Source organism: Opisthocomus hoazin, chromosome 21 (assembly GCF_030867145.1).
Source record: "Opisthocomus hoazin isolate bOpiHoa1 chromosome 21, bOpiHoa1.hap1, whole genome shotgun sequence".
NCBI classification, from domain to species: domain Eukaryota; kingdom Metazoa; phylum Chordata; class Aves; order Opisthocomiformes; family Opisthocomidae; genus Opisthocomus; species Opisthocomus hoazin.
The window spans coordinates 1,990,430-2,007,980 of record NC_134434.1 but is presented as its reverse complement, the minus strand read 5'-3'; the positions used below and the strand labels follow the sequence as shown (position 1 = coordinate 2,007,980).

The window sequence follows — 17,551 nt, the reverse complement described above, 5'->3', positions numbered from 1 at the left end:
CAAGCTACGACCTAGTTTCTTTCTCTTTCTGAATCTTTGCAGGGTTCTTTTCAGTCCACGTTACAGAGAAAGGCGATGGCTTTCCAGGTGAGGCCAACACAAATCTTCTGACCTACATAATGGAGCTTACAGCCAATACCAGGAGTGAGGTGTCGACCTCCCAGGCTTCAAACTTGCAAAAAGGGAAATGAATGTTTTCAAGAACCCATCTTCTTTCCCATCCCCATCTCCCCCCAGTCAAACCAATTTATTCTCAATTACAGGGAACACTCCCCAAATCCTTGAAGTCCCCAAATCAGCTAGAACTGGGCTCAGTGACACCAAGCATGGCTGGAGCCCAGCCTGGCTGCTTTGAAATGGCCCAGTTCCTTCCTTGTTAAGACAAGGGGGTTGGAGGTGACTGCATTGCCCACCGCCGAGCTCGGGGGTCGATGCCTTCCAGGTCTGAATGACCCAAGCCCCAGCACACCCTGCCTGTAGCTCTGCTCCCCGAGGGACCGGAGGCGTGGGGAGATCAGGCGTCTGCTTTGCACAAGTGCTCAATGGCAATTTCAGATGCCGAGTGTTAAAAATCTGCCCGGAGCGCTTTGCTCAGGAAGCCCGTACCAGAGCCGGACACCGAATGCAGCTTTCCTGGGTTGGGGGTTTTGTACCTTCACTGCAAGATGCTCTTTTCCCCTCCACACGTGGGGGTTTGGGAGCTTGGGCCAATCTAGTCCAAACCCTCTCAGCCTCCAAGAAACATTTCTGGCCAAGCTTTCCCAGGCAGTTGATGCCGTGTCCACCCCACCCCAGCAGCATTGACCTTTCCAGCCAGGAGCTGTGCAGGGAAGAGACCGAGTCCTGCCCCCAGCCCAGAGCTGCCCAGAGTCTAAATACACAGAGCTGGGCTCTGAGATGGTTTAGTGCTGGGTTGTTATTCGCACTGCTGCTTGCTGCTGGGCGTGAGTCGGGAGCGTGCTTTGCAGATAGGCTCTCCCCTGGCAGCCAGCTGGTGGGATTTTTGGGGAATATCCTGCTGGTTTTGTCACCCTGGAGCCACCTGGCAGCTGGGAGCTGCCCTGGGAGGCAGAGCGTGGAGGGGGAAGCTGGGATTTCGGAGCAGCAGCAAACAGCGGGAGCAGGAAAGGAGGCTGCTGGCGGCAGCGCTCCTGCTGATTGCAGCCCGGAGCCTGCCAGGACCAGGGGAGCTGGTTGCTTTCTCCCAGCCATGGTGGCCAGAGGTGTAACAAGGTGGGCTAGGGGTCCTGGGCTGGTGGCACTGTCTGCCCAGGGACAGCACAGAGGGCTTTGTAATGGGGGAGAAGGCACTTGGGGTTTGCCTAAGGCTCTTTAACCCAGCAGGAGCCCCTTAGGAAAATGCCCATCATGTCGAGGGCAATGGTTTGGTGCTAACAGGGGTGGGGGTTGCTCCCGTGGCTGCCCACAGCCCCCCGTCCTGGCTGACGGGCTGCCTGCCCCTGCCTCGCTGGCATTTCAGGTCCCTGCCAAAGCTCCTGCAAGATCTCCAGCCCCTGCACCAAGCTGGATGGCGGCTCCTGCAACCCTGAGAGCTGCCCTTACTGCCTCAAGGCGCTGGCAAGCGAGGCCGAGCTGACGGACAACGAGACAGCCGACTCGGACAGCGAGGGGGTCTACGAATTCACGCAGGATGCCCACTACAGCGATCAGCGGGACCCGCAGCGGGGCAGAGCCCGGGCCAGGAGAGCGAGCCGGGTGCTGGCCTTCTGGCACGTGGTGTGCGAGACCTTCCGGAAGATTGTGGACAGCAAATATTTTGGCCGTGGGATCATGGTGGCCATTCTCATCAACACGCTCAGCATGGGGATCGAGTACCACGAGCAGGTGAGCGCTGTCACAGAATCACAGAATCACAGAATCACAGAATAGTAGGGGTTGGAAGGGACCTTTGTGGGTCATCTAGTCCAACCCTCCTGCTGAAGCAGGGTCACCCAGAGCAGGGGGCACAGCACCACGGCCAGGCGGGTCTTGAATATCTCCAGAGAAGGAGTCTCCACAGCCTCCCTGGGCAGCCTGGGCCAGGGCTCTGTCACCCTCAGAAGGAAGAAGTTCTTCCTCGGGTTCAGCTGGAGCTTCCTCTGCGTCAGTTTGTGCCCGTTGCCCCTTGTCCTGTCACTGGGCACCGCTGGAAAGAGTCTGGCCCCATCCTCCTGACCCCCACCCTTCAGATATTTATAAGCATTTATCAGGTCCCCTAAATATTAGGTCCCGGCGGCTCCCTTTGCAGTGGGGATGCGGGCAGTGTTATCGGTGCGAATCCAGCTGCCGACGGGGTGCTTTGGGGCGAGAGGCATTGGGGTGCTGTAGGAAGGGTCCCAGGACAAAGCAGGGCTGATTTGTCTCCTCTGAGCCTGCTTCCAGCTTGCAGGCAGAGGCAGGCAGCAATCACCTTGGCTGGTTGTGGGCCACGTGAGCTCCCACGTCCCGGCCTCACCAGGGTTGCTCAGCACCGTGCCGAGACCACCGTCACGTGGGCAGCACCACGCGTTGCCGGTTTCTGCAATGCAGGGGCCAAGGAGAGGGAGGCAGCCGTTTGCCTCTGGGTTTGTGCCAGCCCGGCGGTCCGAGCGGCACTGCCGGTGGCTGCGGGCGCTGGGGCCGGTGCAGCTGCTGGCGGGGAAGTCTATTGAATTTGCAGTCCCTGGAGAGGAGGTAACAAATGCCTTTGCCTCCCCGGCGAATGCTCCAGCAACAGCACACTGCGTCCAAAATAGCCTTATCTCTGGCTATTTCTCCACTCGATGATCTGAGTCCTTGCAGACAAGAGGCTGCCTCTGCTCCAGCCTCTCGCACACTTGTCACCCAGCAGAGCTTTTCCCTATATGTAGTGATTAAGAAAAGGAGTTGCCATGTTCCTCTTGAAACGTCTCCGTAAGGATGACAAGAGCTCAGCTTCTAGAGAGGCTTTTGTGCGGTTTGGTCTCACGTGGGTTTCGAGGCTGCTGCGGGCGGCACGCCTGGCACGGCACGCTTGGTCCTGCTGCAGGCACGGGATGGCCTGGTGCTGCAGGTGCTCGCTTCGTTTGCCCTTGAGGTGAGGAATTTATTAGTGGGGATGCTGAGATATTGCAAAACCTTATTGTATAGCCCTCCAATGCTCAAGGGCTCCTGGTGGCCGGTCTGGCATGGTGCTGGAGCTCTCCTCCCAGACAGACACGGCCACTCCCGTCCCAGCGCCAGCCTTGGCTGGGAGCTCCCTTGCATCTCGAGTCGTGGCTGGTTACTTTTCTCCTTCCTGGCACGTTTTGGATCTGCAGAATCCCTCACAGTTGCACGCAGAGGCGTTTCTCCCACAGCTCCCAGTGGCAGCGGTGGTGGCTGCAGCCCAGCTCCAAATTCCCATGTCCTCCCGTGGCATTAATGCCTCAGTGACCGAACGGCAGGGAGACGTGCCTGTGCTAGATGTGTCCCTTCCAGCCAGCACCTTCTCCCTGACGTCCTAATGCAGCCTGGCTGGCCGGCCGTTGTTTTCAGTACGCATTAAACAGCCGTGCGCTCTGAAGTCTTGCAGGTTTCACCTTCATGTGCTGCCCTTGGCGGGAGCTCTGCGGGGAAGCTCGAGTGTTTCCACCTTTATTGAATAATATCGGGAAGATCATCTCCTAAGAACCTTGGGGGAGGTGGCTCAGGAAACAAATAAACAGTTATATTCCTCCTTTGGCTGAAAGATTAAAGCAGATCTGCCGTGTCTGCTGCCAGTGTCCAAGGGGCAGGTTGTCAAAGCTTGTTGCCCTGTATCAGGAGCATCTCTGGGAGATGCTGGTGTAGGCTCCCACCCTGCACGTACTAGGGGGACGTGGTGGCCGAGCAAGCTCCCATCGTCCAACACCCTAAAGGCAACACAGCTCCTTAATTCTTTGGCTCGGGGGAAAGAGGGCAGCGGGGTGCTGGCCTCTGCCCCGCTGCGTCCCAGCAGGCAGCTGGATGGGAAGAGGCAGATTTTTGCGGTGGCTTTCGGGTAACAAGGTGAAGGGAGCTGATAAGCGTGGGGGGACTCCAGACGCTGTGGGTGGTTGCTTTCTTTGACGGTATTTTGAAGCTACTACTGTTCCACATTCCTTTCTCCCAGGCATTTGAAGTGAATAGCGGAGCTTGTTTTTATTAGTTCATCTACTCAAAGTGGCAGCAGAGAGCAGAGAGGTGTTCTTCTGTAGACTCGGGAGGTTTACAGTCTGCCGTTTCATAATCTGACAGTTATGAGAGCAGGAATTAGAGGGGAGAAATGCTGGACCAGGCCTTTCTGCAGCGATTATAAACACTGAAACATGTGAATTTTTTCTTTTAGAAGAGCCTTTTCTAAAAGTGCAAGTGACTGACCTTGCCAAATTTATCTTCATTGGCTGACTGTTTGCAAAGAAGTGAGGGGGCTTGAGGACTACTTGACTCCATGACTTTCTATATTAAGCTCTGTGCTTATTTAATGAATATTTACCTCTTGGGCTTTTCACATGAGGCCACCCTGGGCACACCGGGCTATGTTAGGATAAATACTTTCAGGACATGTTTTATGGTGCCATGTCAAAAACCTTGTGTTGTTTCCCAGCACCTTGCCAGAGGGGAGAGGACACACCAGCAGCTACTGTGTGAGAGGAAGGATGGGCTGGTGGTTACTCTGGGAGGAGGAAGGCTTCTGCCCTCCCGTCTGTCGCCAGCGGTGTTGGGCAGGATTCAGCAGCTCTGGGACCACCAGAGCATCCTGGACTTCAAAGCATGAGATTGTCAGCTGAGGTCCTCGTTATAGCCAGGGGAGAGATGTATGCTCCTCTGGAGGCTTTGCGTCTCACCTTGGGACAGGCATCCTGGAAAGACCTGTTTTTCTCCATGGACAATGCTTAGAAGACTGAAAGAGTCTTTCAGTCACTTGATTAACAAACTGATCAACCAGAGAAGGCCAGGTTGGGATATTTAATATGAAAGAGATTCTTTGAAGGCACATCAAAATGAGTGGAAATTGGGAGTGTGTTGAAAACACTGGCTCCCCACCTCTGGCTACTTGTTTGCATTCACCCATCAGTCAACCTGGATGGACTGAGCACCCATGGCCGGGGGCGCTGGGTGCACGGAGCAAGGGTAGTTCGTGTCCCCAGGAGTTCATCTCCTGCCTTAGAACCTTCCAACGCGAAGCTCCTCTCCATAGACCACCTTCCACAGTAACATCATTGTCAACAAGTATTTTACCATTGTGTGGCTGGGGGTTCAGGAGCTAGCTTTCTTCTAAGCTCCTTCTGACATGAGCTCACTGACTTTCTCACTCAGCATAAGGCTGCTTCCACGTGGTTCCTGCACGTGTGTGAACCCTAGGTACACCTGACAGGGCTTAACTCTGCATTTTATGCCCATCCAGCTCTGACTCTTGCCTTTCTCACCACTGCTGGGTTCAGTGGGAGGAAAGTGGAGTGGCTTGAGGTGCACATAGCACTCACCATGTCGCAGCTGCTGGGCAGCAGTGTGAAATTTTCCATCAGGAAAATGACAACCAGATTGCTGCGGATTATTAATGTGACTGCTAAATAGCTTGTTTTTCTATGGAGATGAAGCAAAATGCAGGTAGAAACTATTAGCTTTAGGCAGAGGAATATAAAGGTGATTTAAAGGCAGGCTCTGGGGGATTTTAAGTACACTGTTGAACCAATTGACTGATTCACCTTAGGGAAGCTGAGACCCTGCAGCGCTGCGGGTTCAAACAGCTAGGGCTTTGCAAAAGCTTGCTCTTTCATAGAGCAGGAGTAAAATGTGCTGCTAAACCAGAGGGTTTCTGTGCCACTTTCCCCCAGCCCTGGCTGTAAGCCAGGCTGTGTTCCATAATACGCTGCTTTTTTTTTTCCCCCCCCCTCCAAATCCTTCCTTGGAGTGGAATGCAAAGGCTTTAGTACAAGGCGTGATGTTGGACTCCTCAGCAGGGGAAAGAATTCGGCAAGGGCTTCCTTGAGGAAGGGCTTTGGGGTTTTGTTTTTGTTTTTAAAATCTGGTTCGCATTGAGCTGCCTGGCTGTTCCGATTTTCCTTGCCTGAACTCGCATTGTATGAACTATACCCTACATATCCATTTGTTTAAATAGCGCTTGAGTTTCAGCCGCCGTCTCTGCGGCATTTCGCCATTGTTAACATAAGAAGAAGGAGACTGGAGAGTCCTGCACTGGCCTCCCCAGAGCTGCAGTCAGTTCAAGTCCATGGCTGGAGCTTGTGGGGACTTGGATCTAGATTGGTCCAAAACCCCGGTGTCTCTGAAGGAAGGAAGAGGGAATTGGTTCAGACCTGTAGAGAACCGTTTGTTGATTTTTAAAAGCAAATTGGAGAGATAACAAGGGTGAGTGATTCTCTGGGACAGCACCTAAGGAGAAAAGCTCAGCATTCATGGGAGATAATTCTTCAAGGAAGCGGGAAGAGGCGGTGCCTGCCGTCCTAGCGGAGGATAAGCGGTGGAGTACCCCAGCTAGAGCAGGGTGCTGTAGGAATCCACAAAGGAGCAGTGCCACAAGCCAAGGTGGGCAGACTCCCTCTGCAGAAGGCAGGAGCAGCCTCAGCCCGTGGTGTTATTTCAGGCTAAATTCCTAATGACTCCCGTTGCAGGGGCCCGGAGTGTACATGGTACAGATGATGTCAAGTTGTCGCTGGTAACATTACGATCTCATAGCTGCTGTGGCGTGGAAATCTCAGCCACCTGTGCCAAAGTGTCAAAGGAGAATTTGCTGGAAAAATGCATTAAAATGTCTATTTATATAAACAGTTGAGAACATGAAGAACATGGGAGTCTTCTTAATCAGCATCAGAGCACGTGAAATTTTCAGGTATCCAGGATGATCGAGAGGGGAGGTGAAGGGTCAGTAAGTGCAGCAGCATTAGAAAACCTGCTGGCGTGGAGGAACCATTAGGCTCCAGGTTCAAGCGTTAATAATAGTCACCCAAATGGTATTTAGGCACTTCTGCTTCTGCCTGAATTCAGTGTGCAGGGAAGAAGGTAACTGAAAATTATTAGCTGTCGTGACACCCACTGATTGATTTCTCAGGGGGGGTGTGGAAATTTGATCACTCCATGGTGTAATGGAGCTGGGCAGTGGGGATTTGGCAGGGTGGTGCCCCGGGTCTTGGGGTGCTTGAGGCTGTGCTAGTGACCAAAGTCCTGGGCAGGCTGGAGGGCAGCAGTTCTGGATCCATTTGTGAGTGCTGCCTCAAGAAATAAGGGCGTCTTGAGGATCAGAAGCACTTTGCTCCCAGGACTTGGTCGAGAGCATCCTAATCCCCACCAGTTTCAAGCCAAGTTGAACGTTTTGCTGCTGGCTGCCGGTGTGGTGGAGGGCAGCTGCAGGTTTGTCAGGCATATGGAGGCTGCTCCTTTGACATCCCTACGTGCCAGAATGAGATCTTGCCAAGTGCTTGTTCACCTCCTGAGGAGGCTGTGGAGGATCCGGGGATGAGCTGCAGCTCGCAGGGTGCCTGCTGCCCTGCTCACCCTGGTCTGGCTGCGTAGGGCGGTCCTGGGCAGCACCGTGTGCGCTCTGACCTCTGCGGCTCCACATCGGTTGATGCAGGACATCTAAATTTTGGCTTTTTTCACATATGTGGATTTGTGTCAGGCCTGCAGGTCAGGAAGGAAGGGAATCCTTTTTATTTTTAAATATTTTTGATATATCTTGCACCACTCTTGAATTGTTCGCTGTGAGCGCAGGGACTCAAAGACCCATCGCACATCCATGCAGCAGCTGGTGCTGCACCAGGGGTTCTCTGCATCACACACCAATGCAAACCGGTGCTGCACCAGGGGTTCTCTGCATCACACACCAGTGCAAACCGGTGCTGCACCAGGGGTTCTCTGCATCAGACACCAGTGCAAACCGGTGCTGTACCCCTTTAACCCTGCACTCCAGCTGCCTTGCTCCAACTGTAGTCGTAATACTACAGCCTGACTTTTCTCTGTGGTGAAATTTCTAATTTGATGCTTACCTATATTAATCTGATTCGTTAGGCTTTGATTCAGGAGGGCACTTACGCATGTGTGTGCACCCCTTAAATCAAAGAGACAGCCTTTCCCTGGACAACCTCCGTCTGCCCCAGGCTCTTCCCGGGAGCTCACAAGGTCCCGCGTTCGTGCACCGTCCTCTCTTCCTAGAGATGTCTCCCCTTTGGTGCACATCCCATGTCTCTGTTTAACTCTGTTACGCATCTCTCCAGCCCTGTGCCAGCTACTCTTAGCCAAGCGAGCAAAGCCTTGGCAGCGCAGCGAGGCTTTCCCTCCCTCGGCGTCTGCTGGCTTTGCCCAATGCAGGGCTTGTAGCTAGCGTCAACTGAATTTCTCAGCGCTACAGCTGCACAGGGCACTCCCACCGCAGGAAAATGAGGTGCCCTATAGATTTGTGTTGTATTCAATTAGCTCCTGCTTAAGCAGAAATTACTCTTATTAACAGTTTGTTGTTGGAGACTGGGGGAGACAATTTGATGCTAATGGAAGTCATCAGAGCTGTTAATCACTGGGATCACTGACTTCAAAACCAGCTCTCTGTTTGTTATTGGGGGTAATTCTCTTTACGGACCTCGGGGGTTCTTCCACTCCTCAGTGATCTGAAGGGTTTATGAGGTCTTGTAGGAACTCGTGTGTTTTAATTGAGTCGCTCGTGAAGCTCTTCCAGAGTGCCATGCAAAGTACAAGGGTGCCACAGCCCTCACAGTCATTAAACAAATGGGCTGTGCTCAATACTGTAAAGTAGACTTTATGCTGGTTCTGGAGACTGAACCATTTGATAACTAAATGAGATTTCATGCAACTGGAAAGCGTGTGGGTTTTTTTATCAGATAATTCAGTTCTCTGCATGCTTTAGGGATGAGCCTATGTGAATTCCTTGACATCTACTGACGTCTTCTTCAGGTCCCTGATGGGGAGCCGTAAGTGTCAATCCTTTCCTGTTAATTTAGTTCAGAGGCTGGAAATACTCGGGCTGCCTTAGATCCTATCATTACAGCTGTTGTTTCAGCTGCCATCCGTACCCTCGTGTTATCTCGGCTCAGGCAGCAGTGAGAAGAGACTCCGGCTCGGTGAAATGGGAAAATGATGTGTGCTTTTGAAACTCGCTTCGTCCCCGCACGGATGAAAAATTACTGCTTTCTGCAGGTAGCCAGGCATTTCTCTCTGCTCCCTCTTTGATTATTGTGTGACTGTTCCCCTTGGGTGGGAGCCAGCAAACGCAGCTAGAGCTTCTGGAGCACCCTCAGCTTGCGCCAGCAAATGCTTTCATCTGTAAGCTCTCCTGATTGCTGATTGTTGGTGGTTTCCCAGGGATCAGTCCGTTTTTTTCCCCAGTTCTCCTGGTAGCGGTTGGTCCCGACACTGGTGGTGCCCATGACTCCACTCTGCTACCGCTCTTGTCCTCGCAGAGCCCCTTCCCACCCCGCTCAGCCCCCAGCGGGAGCAGGGACAGGAGCCGAGCGCGTTTTCTCTCATCTCTGCTGGATTTCAGCTCTTTGTTGTAATTGGTTTTTTGCTGATGTTAGGAAATGATCGTCTTTTCCCTCGTGGATGTCTGTCAGCATTAGAGATAGTGTTACCAGCATCAGAATCCCGGGTTCAGCAGAACTGTGCAGGAGCCTTACAGAGAAAGCCTTTTTCTTTCTTTTTTTTATTTTTTTATTTCCTCCCTCCCCCTGGTACCTTCTCAAGTACTAATGGGGAGATAAGTTTCAAACTTGGTTTAGATTAACTAGAAATCAAGGGCTTTAAATCCCAAGTACTTACAAGGTGTGACCAAGTGGAAATGCAGCTTTTGTTCAGCTTAAGCTCCTCTGAAACCTGGGCAGAGGGATGAGCCAGTTCATGTTTTTCTTGCATTTTCTGGGATAATATTCATCCAGAAATCTCAGGCTGAGAGAAATAAAGAGTTTAGGCGAGAACATGTGCTGTGCCTCCTGAGAACGGTAAAGAGAGCATGGCCCCAAGGCTTGGAGGAGGAGAGCATGGTCTGCAGGTCCTGTTTATGGTCCTGGGCAGGGATAGTTCATGGCAGGTCCTTCAGGGTTGGTTGATGAGGTTCTCCATCATGCTCAGGGCTCATCCCCTCATTTGCAGCCCGGGCTCGGGGCGGACAGGAGGCAGAGGTGCATGGGGACACAGCCCCGTATGGGCAGTTGGCGCCGGGGGATTTGGTTGTCCACCGTGGTTGTGCAGCAAGCGTGTAGTGGGGAGGAAGGTCTTGTACCAGAAGGTGCCATGTCCATGGGACTCAGCTCCTTCCTCCCGCAGGTGTGGGGTGGGAAGGGGCATTTGTTAATTGGAATGGAGAGGAACGGGTGGAAGGGGAGGAGGTTAGAGATGGAAGGAGAGTCCCTCCTGTGCAGACAGCTCCGATTTCTCTGAAATGAAAGCTGCTTTCCTCCCTTTCTTACAGCATTACTTGCTGTGGCATGAAATATTCAGCCTCCATTCAGCCCGTGACAAAATCCTCCTTTCCCATGCGGTGACGGAATGAAACTGGACTTGTTTGCTTGTCTGTCAAAGTCATTTCCTTTTAATAAATGCCTATAAATCCTGAACTTCCCAGCAGTCCTCCTCCAACCCACCCAGCAGCAAGCATGCTGCCCTTTCCGTGCCTCCTGCCCTAGGAGGAGCAGAGCAAAAACCGCTGCAATCCTGCTACTTTCTGAACTGTTTCCTTTAACCAGTTTTGCAAAGGATGAGTAGAGAAAGCCTGTCGGTCTATGGGGCTCTGATTTAGCACAGCTCAGGTTTGCGCTGCTGGACTCAGGACGATAGCTAAAGCCTGATGCCTTTTAAGGGCCCCCGAAGACAATGAATGTCGTCGCTGAAAATATGTGTGGATTGAGTTTCTATTTATAAAGTGGCAAGCGGCTCTGGAGCTAAGTGGAGCTGTATTTACTGAAGGGAACCAAAGTGTTCTTCCTTGTAAATGTTCACCCAAAGTGTTCATTCAGAGTGTTCATCCTTAGAAATGCCTATAAATATCCTAAGGGTGGGTGTCAGGAGGACGGGGCCAGACTCTTTTCAGTGGTGCCCAGCGACAGGACAAGGGGCAACGGGCACAAACTGGAGCAGAGGAAGCTCCAGCTGAACCCGAGGAAGAACTTCTTCCCTCTGAGGGTGACGGAGCCCTGGCCCAGGCTGCCCAGGGAGGTTGTGGAGTCTCCTTCTCTGGAGATATTCCAGCCCCGCCTGGACAAGGTCCTGTGCAGCCTGCTCTGGGTGACCCTGCTTGGGCAGGGAGGTTGGGCTGAGTGACCCCCAGAGGTCCCTGCCAACCCCTACCAGTCTGTGATTCTGTTTTTTCGGATGGCCTTGGCTCAGCGGGCGCACCAAGACAGGGGAAATAATGTGGGCGCGATGAGGGTAGGGCATGGAGAAGGCTTCTTGGCTGACTGAGGACATGGCCATGAGCTATAAATGATGGGGAACCAGGTGTGGGAGAGGATGTATAAAGGCACCTCGTTTTGTTAAACAATGGCTGCTTCCTTTCATCGGAATTTCTTGAGCGTTGCCCCAGCACTCGTGGTCTGGCTCCTGTTTTGAGGCGGACTCGGTGCGTGTCTGCACTGACACGGAGAGTGGAGAGGATCTTAATGGAGCGGTGTCAGGTTGAAAAGCACATCTTTGTGCGACCCATTTGATTTTTTTTCTGATGTATATATATTAAAAATCTGCAAGTGATGAGTCAGTAAAATGTTGTTGGTGTTTCCTGTGAAATAGCTGAGGTCAGTATTTTCTTTCTGTGTTATTTTTCCTTAGTTGCCATGGTAATGATTTCAGCAGGGTTTTGTTCTGCAGCCGTTTGAATGGGTTAGAAGTTTTCATGGTCTTCTGGATCTACTTGCTGAAGCAGAGCCCTTGGGATCAGGAGGCATCTGCCTCCTGTCCGGTCACCCCATCCCTCCCTCTGTGCTGTAGCAAGACAAGAGTGTTTTTTCTATTTTATTTTATTGTTAGCAAGATAGAGAGGAAAGACCCTGGGATGCTTCTGCTCTTTTGTGCTGACATCCCCAGGGGCAGAGGCTGGGCAAGACCAGGCTTGGCTGCAGCCGGGAGCTCGCTGCCTGGCAAGGGGGAAATAGGAATGGACAGATCCATGCCAGACGTGCCCACGGCGCTGGGTGCAGGTCTGATGATGGTGAAGAGCCTGCACCATGCCTGTGCCTTATGTGGGTCACGGCCGGAGGAAAGCAGGAGTAGAAGCCTTACAGGCTCTGTGCACCATCTGCCAGGGGACTTGGTTGCACTTCATCACGGAGCAGGGTTTGTCTTTCGGGAATTGGGGAACCCAGCACCTGGGGCTTATGCTTTTAGTGACCCCAGCCCCTGTCCTCACCTTTTTCCCCACTCATTGCCTGCAGCCACCTTGGAGCCCTGTGCACAGGAAGGAGCAGCTTGTGCCACCGTCTCGTGCCCAGATGGAGATGGAGCACATCCCTTCTGCCATTGGAAGCCTGGCTTGTGAGCTTCTGCTCAGTTTAAAAAAAAAAAAAGAAAAATACCTGAAAGAAATGCATTGCAGCCTATTTCTGAAGGCTTGAAAGGGGCAAGGCGCTGGTCCAGCTCTGGGATACCCCCCGAGGCAACATTTAGTACCTGGGGACATCTTCCCGTGCCGCCTGTTGCCCCCCATGGCAGTGCCCTGCTCGGTGCCAGGCCAGCCCTCCGTGAAACCTCCCGGCAGGGTGCAGAGAGCATCCCCTCCTCGCCGCCACGGTTTGCACCCTGCCAGGCAGGGTTACGTCTGGGCAGGCGCCCGTGGCTCGCCTCGTCCCCGCCGCCTTCGGGTGCCGCGTGGTGTTTCTGAGAGATGCTGCGCTGTCTGCTCCCGTTTTATGTGCTGCCAGAGCTTATCAACGTGCTGCTCGGTACATCAACAGATCGACACTGAGCAAACAGAGAGCTAACAGGGAATGATTTATCCGGGACGCCGTGTCTGTGTGTCCAGCAAGGCGAGATGTCCTGCAAACAAAATTCAGTATTTACCAAAGGCTTATCAGAAGAGCTGGTATTTCGTGCCACAGCTGAATCATGCTAGTATTTCGCTCTTTCTGGGTGTTGCTCGTTTAATCATAGGATGCTTTCCTTTTAATTAGTCACTGCTGTTACTGATGAGAGAATTAGCAGACTCTTAATGGAGAAGCTGAGGCTGTGTCACATGTGCTGTGATTGGGGTGCTGGGCAGATGGCTTTGTGCTGCAAACAAACCCCAGGGTCTGCACCTCGGGCTCTGCTTCTCTGCAAAATGCCCTTTTCCAGGGGGGCTCCTGGAGGGGCTTGTTTTCTAGATACATCCTTTAGGCAAAGGAAGGATGCTACCTTCCCCCGGCTGCCACGTTGTGGCCCTCGGGGGGGGGAAAAGTTAGCTTGATTTTACTGACTCTTTTCTTCCATGCCCAGCAAGGACCTGTGGGGCTGGTTGTGTGCCAGAAGTTGGTGACTCTCCCAGGTATGCTATGTCTAGGGTTGGTTGGTATCGGTTTCATTAGACAGTTATTGTCAGAAAATGGCATTTTATCAAACTTGAAGCTGTTGGTGGGAGGGGAGCGGTTTCAGTGAACTGGCTTTGAAAAAAGATTTTATGGAGATACATTGTCTGAGATATTTGAAACATCCATTTGAACAGCTGGGGAACAAAAAGTTCCATGTTCTTCTTCAAGCTGACTGTTATGTTTTTTAATTTCAGTTGATTTACAGTACAGAGCAAATGGATAAGGGAATAGAGACTGAAATGGAGGGGAGAGCTCTCAAAATTTTGGGCACGAAGTGTTTCAATTTGCGAATTCTGAAACTCTGCGTTCCTCTTTGGGATGGGATGGCAATTTCAATTCCCATGGGAGAGAAAAGCCACTTTCCTGCTGTATTGTGAGGATGTCTAAGGAAAGATCTCTCAGACATGTTTGTGATTTCTCTAGGGCAGAAGCCTCTTATAAACAGTTTTATCATGTATATGAATCCATAGCTGCCTGGAAATCCCGTAGCTGGCATTCTGAGAAGTGTCTGAATCCCCACGGCCTGGCTGCAGTCCCCTTGGGCAGGTTCATGGTCTCAGCCCACCTCTGTTTTTATAAATAATTCCCGGCGGTGCTCGTGGCAGGGGTCCGGGATGGTGCCCCATGGACTGGGTGCGGCGAGGCGTCCCTTGAAAGGGACATGGAGCTGTTGCAGGGGGCTCACGAGCTGCCCTGGGGACCCCCGAGTGGGAGCGAGGGGCTCGGGGGCAGCGCCCCACAGCCGGCTGCAAAAATCCTCCGAGTAATTCGCATTGCCCTGTCTCAGTTGTTGAGGGGTGTGTTGTTGTCTGAAGCAAAACAGCTCTTCCATTCCCGCTGGGTCTGGCTGTGGTGTGCTTCCAGCAGATGCTCGCCTTGCCCTCCCCTGGCAGGGCTCCAGGCTGCCCCGAGACCCTCCTCTCCTCCTGGCTGGGGGAAAGGGAAGCTTTCCCTTTCTCTTTCAACCCATTCTGGCCGTTAATCTTACATTTTTAGATGTTAATTCTCTTGTCTGGTTCAGAAGATCCCACTCTTCATTTTTATTATGGGTATCCAACGCCTCAAATATTAAAACTCATTCCCTGCGAGGGATGTGGAAACGGAGGAGGAGCAGGGGCCGGGTGGCTTTTTTGGTGTGAAGCAAGGGGAGAGCAGGGATGAATGCGGCGCAGGTGCAGAGCATCACCGTGCTGCACGGGCTGACCCGTAGCCCTCCCGTGCCAGCGCCAGGGGTATCTGGGGCTCTCGTGAGCCAGGCGGGCAGGGAGGGACGTTTTGTGGGCTGGGGGGTCGTGGTCCTTCCAGTGGGTGCTGGGGGTCCTGGGAGAGTTGCAGCGTAAGCTCTGCTCCCCCCATGGCTCCCCGCGTCACTCAGCTGTGCCCGGCCAGCGTCTCCCGTCTGGGTTTACACATCCCAGTATCATCTCCAGCCAGAAGATGCTCGTGAGGTGCAAAGTTTCATTAATCCACGGTATTAACACGACATCCCTGCTGTGGCCTGTCGGGTTTTCCGTGTCAGCCCCTGCGGGGAAGGGATGCCGTGGGAGATGCTGGGCGCTGCCCTTGCTCCTGCAGCGAGAGATTTAACCAGGCTGCGCCTCCGGGGCGGGTTCGATTTGGCAGGCGGTCACCGAGGGGAGCAGAGGGTGGAAATCAGCCACTGGGGCCCGGGTTAGTGGAGCTGATGGATGGGAAGATAAACTTCCAGGAACGTGTTTCCTTTCCAGCAGTATTGCTGCGGGAGCGATAACAGCACAGCTTGCCTCAGCACCGGGGCGCTCGTGAATGAGTTGGCATTTTTTTTTTTTTTGTGACTAATGTAGGCTTTCAGCTATCTGAAATTGTCCTGAGGTGCAGCTTGAGATGGAAGTTCTCAACGTATTTATTACTTTGTGTCTGCATGTTCCCACAGGTACAGGATTTTGAACCAGGGCTGCGTTTAATATCAGGAGCTGGAACATTTGTAGTTTAGCTCTCAGTCAGCGAGGAGGCTGTTTGGGCTGTATGTCCAGTGTGTTTGGCAAACTTTAGTGGAGGAATCCATTCCTCAGTGAAGATGTTTGAGGTCTAAGAAGCGTTCAATGCCACTTCTTTTATTTTTTTATTACTTTCCAGTGCTGCTGTTTTCCCCCTTTGCTATCCAGAGACCGTTGCTGTGTCATCACAAGCTCCCACTGGTATCAGTGCAAGTCCCCAGGGATTACACTACAGCGCTGGCATAATACCATACCAGTTTGGGTCCCCATCAACCATCGCACGGGGTTGGAGGAACTTGAGCTGCAAGGGCTTGGCCAGCTGTGCCTGGAGACTTCAGCCCTGAGAAAGAGAGAGTTGAATGCCCACGTGGATTTATCTGTCTGTTTGCCAGTGTATATCTGCAAAGCCTTTGGTTGCTGTAGTTTCTTGAGGCTCTGAAACACAGTTGATCAAGTGTTGACCTTGCCCCTGAGCCGTCCCCTCTCTTGGCTCCTGCAGCGTTGGATTGAGTTTGGGTCATCTCATGTCAAACTCTGCAGCTCGTGCCGCAGCGTGTGCTGTGGTGTGGTAGCTCCTGTGTGTGTAGGAAGTTTTTTGCCAGCCGTGAAGGTGTTGCATGTGGGTGGTGGGAGCAGTCAACAGCACATGTTGCACATTGGCTTCTGCTCACGGTGTAGCTGCTATGAACTTGCACATCTGGCCATAACGGACCACAGTGTTCAGGCATCTAAAGCCGTGGGTGGTTACGTGTGGGGATTTAGCACCGTATCCGAGTGAGCTGAGTGCTGAACCAGCCCTAAGAGGAATCCAGCACCCAGCATGTGTGAGGTGTTTAGTGAACTGTGCCAGCCCACTGCCCTGCGGGCACCACGGCGTTGCCAACTCGACCCCGCAGCCATCTGCCAGCAGGATGTTGGCTCCTGCTCCTAACGAAACCTTGAAGTAGAAGCGTGCTGTTGCCGTGTGTTGGGGTTAAATGGGGAGAAGGGATCTGATACTGCAGATTTGGCTCCTGTCTTCGCCACTGACTGATCCTAAACAGACTACACCACCGGTTTTTTGTCTTCTGCCATATGTTTTCCAATAATGCCCGCCCACCCGTCGGGGAAAGCACAGTGCTGGGTGTCTGCAGACATTGTTGGGAACCCTCTGTGAAATATGCTAGAAAAACATGAAAGGTATTAATTCAGGTCTAAGATTATGGGAAGTCTGTTTGTTAGGGTTTTTTCGTACCTCTATATTTAGAAAGCCTGTCTGAATTGCCAGGATCGGGCCCTTCCTCAGTCACACTATTCAGGGCTTCCTGATAATGAGGTTTTTTGAGCCATTCCAGTTATAGCACCTCAAATCTTTGCATTTGAACATCTTAGCTTAAATCTTTTGATGAGATACTAAATAAAGAGGCCCTAAAAGGAGGTTTATGTGAGAAAACAGTCTGACTTTCCCTTCTGCATAAGGCGAGTTGGTTTGGGGGATGTGGAAGCGTTAAGGCTCGGTGCACGCCACTGCTACAGCAACCTGCTGAGGTGGTACTAAAGCTGCGATTTACATAAAGTCCATGTCTGGATTTACCTGCTTGATTTACAACGGGTGTATAAACCTTAAATACTCTGACAGTATTTTTCTTCTTCCTCCTGGGCTTTAATGAGCTATCGTCATTTTCTCACTATACCATTAGTACTGGTATTCCTACGCCTGTGGCATTGGAGCTTGTTGTATTTCCAGGTGTAATTTTGGATATGGAGCTGTGCTGCTTACTGTCTCCCTTTCCTCTTCTTTCCCCAGCCGGAGGAGCTTACCAATGCCCTGGAGATCAGCAACATAGTCTTCACGAGCCTCTTTGCCTTGGAGATGCTGTTGAAAGTTCTTGTTTATGGTCCTTTTGGCTACATTAAGAATCCATACAACATCTTTGATGGGATCATCGTGGTGATTAGGTACAAACCTAGAGCCTTCTTTATGTATGTTTCCCCTCATTTGGCTGTTAAATTAAACAGAAAGTAATGGAGAGTGGGCATAAATACCTTCCTGTGACACTTTATACTTCTCTGTTGTAAATTAATACTCTTGGACATGATTGCTAATATATATCCTGG

General features: G+C 52.1%; 1 protein-coding gene across 18 annotated transcripts in view; it reads left to right on the top strand.

Annotated features, from left to right (window-relative positions):
* Window positions 1-17,551, top strand: part of CACNA1G (calcium voltage-gated channel subunit alpha1 G) — a 154,131-nt gene that overhangs the window by 67,808 nt on the left and 68,772 nt on the right. For all 18 annotated transcript variants that reach the window (XM_075441252.1, XM_075441250.1, XM_075441251.1 and 15 more), the window contains exons 9-11: window positions 43-87; window positions 1,481-1,845; window positions 17,241-17,392. In XM_075441252.1, the coding sequence (XP_075297367.1) occupies window positions 43-87; window positions 1,481-1,845; window positions 17,241-17,392 (562 nt within the window). The remainder of the gene's footprint in view (window positions 1-42; window positions 88-1,480; window positions 1,846-17,240; window positions 17,393-17,551) is intronic.